Here is a 4,821-nt window from a genome sequence, read left to right as displayed (position 1 = left end):
CAAACATCTGCCCTGTGGATGATGTTGATGCTCGGACAATCTTTGTAAGTAATGTAATAAATTGTACGTATCGTATTCGTGGCAGAGATAAATCTTGTGTGTCTTTGCCTTGTTTCCTGTTCTTGTTCTTTCTGTGCTAATTTAGAACTCTAGGTAGTTTTCACTTCCATTCTTCTTTTTTCTGTACAAAGGTTCTTATTCGGTGTCTTTTTCTTGCCAATTTGCGATTGCGTCGCTAGTACTTTCTCTGTTTTATTCTTGACTGGTTGTTTTCTTTGGACTGCTCCACTTCGGGTGGAGTTATATATTGGACATTGAATAGGAGGACAGAAAACATGACGATTTCTTGAGGCTGGTAAGATGTTCCTATCGTATTCTACCACTATTTCTCACTTCTCTGGTTCCATTGAGATAAGACACATTACTGCCATTTTAGAAATCGCCAAGGTGGATATTATTATCTTTTTTCCTAGTAAACAGTAAATCTTAATTACACTTGTGTAGGAACACATTAAGGGTTTGTCTTGAACCAGCGACATGCTTACTGATACCCAGCAAAAAGGTCCAAAGACACTGACATCTGCTCCAGGTGAGTTGGAAATAGTTTTAGCTGTAGGTTTTGTTGAAACTTGATTCTGAAAAACACTGATTATCTTTTGCGCCATGTGTTGGTCTAAGATGCTCTACTGTTTGCTGGAATTTCGACAAACATCTGCCCTGTGGATGATGTTGATGCTCGGACAATCTTTGTAAGTAATGTAATAAATTGTACGTATCGTATTCGTGGCTGAGATAAATCTTGTGTGTCTTTGCCTTGTTTCCTGTTCTTGTTCTTTCTGTGCTAGTTTAGTACTGTAGGTAGTTTTCACTTCCATTCTTCTTTTTTCTGTACAAAGGTTCTTATTCCGTATGACTGGTTTTTATACATTCCTTGAGGTAGGTGGTTTAAATCACTCTCTTGTGCGTTGCAATATGCATTTTTGTATGAAAAATCTGTCTTTTTACGGGATGCTATCCCGTGATTCTTGGAGATTGACTTCTGATTTCACCGTATGTTGTAGATTTCTATGACTATTATTGTAAAGTTATGGTTATTCTGCTGGAACATCAATATCTCCTTAGGTGGTAAAATTCCTAAAGTAACAATGCCCAACGTCGAGCAAGTGGTTGTTAGAGATGCGAAAGTTAGAGTACTGATGGGTAAGAGTTTGTTTTCGAGGGTTGTATCTGACATTTGGGTTTTTTCTAAGCTCTCAAGACTTGTATACTGATTTTTTTGTTCTTTTTTTTTGCATTGAAATGGATAATAGTTCGTTCTGATAAACTTTTTGAATGTTGTTTGTTTTTCTTTTCCTTTCTTCATATTAGGATTAATCCCTAAGCAGGTTCATGGGGTAGGATTGTAATCAACATTTTCCAATTTAAAGATGGAACTGACCGTTGTAAGGATGCTCATCTTTGGACTGCTCCACTTCGGGTGGAGTTATATATTGGACATTGAATAGGAGGACAGAAAACATGACGATTTCTTGAGGCTGGTAAGATGTTCCTATCGTATTCTACCACTATTTCTCACTTCTCTGGTTCCATTGAGATAAGACACATTACTGCCATTTTAGAAATCGCCAAGGTGGATATTATTATCTTTTTTCCTAGTAAACAGTAAATCTTAATTACACTTGTGTAGGAACACATTAAGGGTTTGTCTTGAACCAGCGACATGCTTACTGATACCCAGCAAAAAGGTCCAAAGACACTGACATCTGCTCCAGGTGAGTTGGAAATAGTTTTAGCTGTAGGTTTTGTTGAAACTTGATTCTGAAAAACACTGATTATCTTTTGCGCCATGTGTTGGTCTAAGATGCTCTACTGTTTGCTGGAATTTCGACAAACATCTGCCCTGTGGATGATGTTGATGCTCGGACAATCTTTGTAAGTAATGTAATAAATTGTACGTATCGTATTCGTGGCTGAGATAAATCTTGTGTGTCTTTGCCTTGTTTCCTGTTCTTGTTCTTTCTGTGCTAGTTTAGTACTGTAGGTAGTTTTCACTTCCATTCTTCTTTTTTCTGTACAAAGGTTCTTATTCCGTATGACTGGTTTTTATACATTCCTTGAGGTAGGTGGTTTAAATCACTCTCTTGTGCGTTGCAATATGCATTTTTGTATGGAAAATCTGTCTTTTTACGGGATGCTATCCCGTGATTCTTGGAGATTGACTTCTGATTTCACCGTAGGTTGTAGATTTTTATGACTATTATTGTAAAAGTTATGGTTATTCTGCTGGAACATCAATATCTCCTTAGGTCGTAAAATTCCTAAAGTAACAATGCCCAACGTCGAGCAAGTGGTTGTTAGAGATGCGAAAGGTAGAGTACTGATGGGTAAGAGTTTGTTTTCGAGGGTTGTATCTGACATTTGGGTTTTTTCTAAGCTCTCAAGACTTGTATACTGATTTGTTTTTCTTTTTTTTTTTTTTTGCATTGAAATGGATAATAGTTCGTTCTGACAAACTTTTTGAATGTTGTTTGTTTTTCTTTTCCTTTCTTCATATTAGGATTAATCCCTAAGCAGGTTCATTGGGTAGGATTGTAATCAACATTTTCCAGTTTAAAGATGGAACTGACCGTTGTAAGGATGCTCAAGAATCTGTCGTGAACGGTTCCCCTGTTTCTGAAGAGTTTAAGTTACAGGTATAACGTCAGCCTTTAAGTATATTTTCCTTCAATGACGCATGTCTATTTATCTTAGCACTTAACGGACTTTTTACGAGATTTGTGTCTGCTTTAGGTGATCAAAGAAGAAGCTAGCGGAAGAGAAAAAAATTGTTGTGTTTTTTTTGTAGGCCACAGTTGAGAAACCGAATTCAGAGATCAGTATTTTATCACTGTTATTTTGAATCGTGGTGTCTATTGCGTCGCTAGTAGTTTCTCTGTTTTATTCTTGATTGGTTGTTTTCTTTGGACTGCTCCACTTCGGGTGGAGTTATACATTGGACATTGAATAGGACAGAAAACATGACGATTTCTTCTTGAGGCTGGTAAGATGTTCCTATCGTATTCTACCACTATTTCTCACTTCTCTGGTTCCATTGAGATAAGACATATTACTGCCATTTTAGAAATCGCCAAGGTGGATATTATTATCTTTTTTCCTAGTAAACAGTAAATCTTAATTACACTTGTGTAGGAACACATTAAGGGTTTGTCTTCAACCAGCGACATGCTTACTGATACCCAGCAAAAAGGTCCAAAGACACTGACATCTGGTCCAGGTGAGTTGGAAATAGTTTTAGCCGTAGGTTTTGTTGAAACTTGATTCTGAAAAACACTGATATCTTTTGCACCATGTGTTGGTCTAAGATGCTCTACTGTTTGCTGGAATTTCGACAAACATCTGCCCTGTGGATGATGTTGATGCTCGGACAATCTTTGTAAGTAATGTAATAAATTGTACGTATCGTATTCGTGGCTGAGATAAATCTTGTGTGTCTTTGCCTTGTTTCCTGTTCTTGTTCTTTCTGTGCTAATTTAGAACTCTAGGTAGTTTTCACTTCCATTCTTCTTTTTTCTGTACAAAGGTTCTTATTCCGTATGACTGGTTTTTATACATTCCTTGAGGTAGGTGGTTTAAATCACTCTCTTGTGCGTTGCAATATGCATTTTTGTATGAAAAATCTGTCTTTTTACGGGATGCTATCCCGTGATTCTTGGAGATTGACTTCTGATTTCACCGTAGGTTGTAGATTTCTATGACTATTATTGTAAAGTTATGGTTATTCTGCTGGAACATCAATATCTCCTTAGGTGGTAAAATTCCTAAAGTAACAATGCCCAACGTCGAGCAACTGGTTGCTAGAGATGCGAAAGGTAGAGTACTGATGGGTAAGAGTTTGTTTTTGAGGGTTGTATCTGACATTTGAGTTTTTTCTAATCTCTCAAGACTTGTACTGAATGAATAATAGTTCGTTCCCATAAACTTTTTGAATGTTGTTTGTTTTTCTTTTCCTTTCTTCATATTAGGATTAATCCCTAAGCAGGTTCATTGGGTAGGATTGTAATCAACATTTTCCAATTTAAAGATGGAACTGACCGTTGTAAGGATGCTCAAGAATCTGTCGTAAACGGTTCCCCTGTTTCTGAAGAGTTTAAGTTACAGGTATAACGTCAGCCTTTAAGTATATTTTCCTTCAATGACGCATGTCTATTTATCATAGCACTTAACGAACTTTTTACGAGATTTGTGTCTGCTTTAGGTGATCAAAGAAGAAGCTAGCAGAAGAGAAAAAAATTGTTGTGTGTTTTTTTTCTAGGCCACAGTTGAGAAACAGAATTCAGATATCAATATTTTATCACTGTTATTTTGAAACGTGGTGTCTTTTTTTTTGCCAATTTGCGATTGCGTCGCTAGTACTTTCTCTGTTTTATTCTTGATTGGTTGTTTTCTTTGGACTGCTCCACTTCGGGTGGAGTTATATATTGGACATTGAATAGGAGGACAGAAAACATGACGATTTCTTGAGGCTGGTAAGATGTTCCTATCGTATTCTACCACTATTTCTCACTTCTCTGGTTCCATTGAGATAAGACATATTACTGCCATTTTAGAAATCGCCAAGGTGGATATTATTATCTTTTTTCCTAGTAAACAGTAAATCTTAATTACACTTGTGTAGGAACACATTAAGGGTTTGTCTTCAACCAGCGACATGCTTACTGATACCCAGCAAAAAGGTCCAAAGACACTGACATCTGCTCCAGGTGAGTTGGAAATAGTTTTAGCCGTAGGTTTTGTTGAAACTTGATTCTGAAAAACACTGAT

The 4,821-nt window shown here is 36.8% G+C and overlaps 1 protein-coding gene and 1 long non-coding RNA gene across 15 annotated transcripts in view; both read left to right on the top strand.

Annotated features, from left to right (window-relative positions):
* LOC104809405 overlaps window positions 1-4,821 on the top strand; it is a 16,437-nt gene that overhangs the window by 6,235 nt on the left and 5,381 nt on the right. For 3 of the 14 annotated variants that reach the window (XR_002024003.1, XR_002024002.1, XR_002024010.1), the window contains exons 1-7: window positions 1,457-1,538; window positions 1,688-1,772; window positions 1,862-1,932; window positions 2,558-2,693; window positions 2,791-3,040; window positions 3,190-3,274; window positions 3,363-3,433. Coding sequence is in view for 1 of the 14 variants with exons in the window: in XM_019202103.1 (XP_019057648.1) it covers window positions 3,752-3,869; window positions 4,040-4,158; window positions 4,494-4,526; window positions 4,676-4,804 (399 nt within the window). In the remaining 13 variants the exon portion in view is untranslated. Of the gene's footprint in view, window positions 1-1,456; window positions 1,539-1,687; window positions 1,773-1,861; window positions 1,933-2,306; window positions 2,459-2,557; window positions 2,694-2,790; window positions 3,041-3,189; window positions 3,275-3,362; window positions 3,885-4,022; window positions 4,527-4,675; window positions 4,810-4,821 lie in introns of those variants that run through there. The other 11 variants (XR_002024007.1, XR_002024005.1, XR_002024009.1 and 8 more) reach the window with 11 other exon arrangements.
* The window catches only part of LOC109115984, a 5,357-nt gene continuing 764 nt past the window's right edge, over window positions 229-4,821 (top strand). The window contains exons 1-3 of the long non-coding RNA XR_771170.2: window positions 229-355; window positions 505-589; window positions 679-936. This is a non-coding gene — a long non-coding RNA (uncharacterized LOC109115984). The remainder of the gene's footprint in view (window positions 356-504; window positions 590-678; window positions 937-4,821) is intronic.

This window comes from Tarenaya hassleriana, unplaced genomic scaffold (genome assembly GCF_000463585.1).
Source record: "Tarenaya hassleriana unplaced genomic scaffold, ASM46358v1 Cleome16, whole genome shotgun sequence".
In the NCBI taxonomy this organism is placed as follows: domain Eukaryota; kingdom Viridiplantae; phylum Streptophyta; class Magnoliopsida; order Brassicales; family Cleomaceae; genus Tarenaya; species Tarenaya hassleriana.
This window is presented reverse-complemented; position numbering and strand designations above follow the sequence as displayed.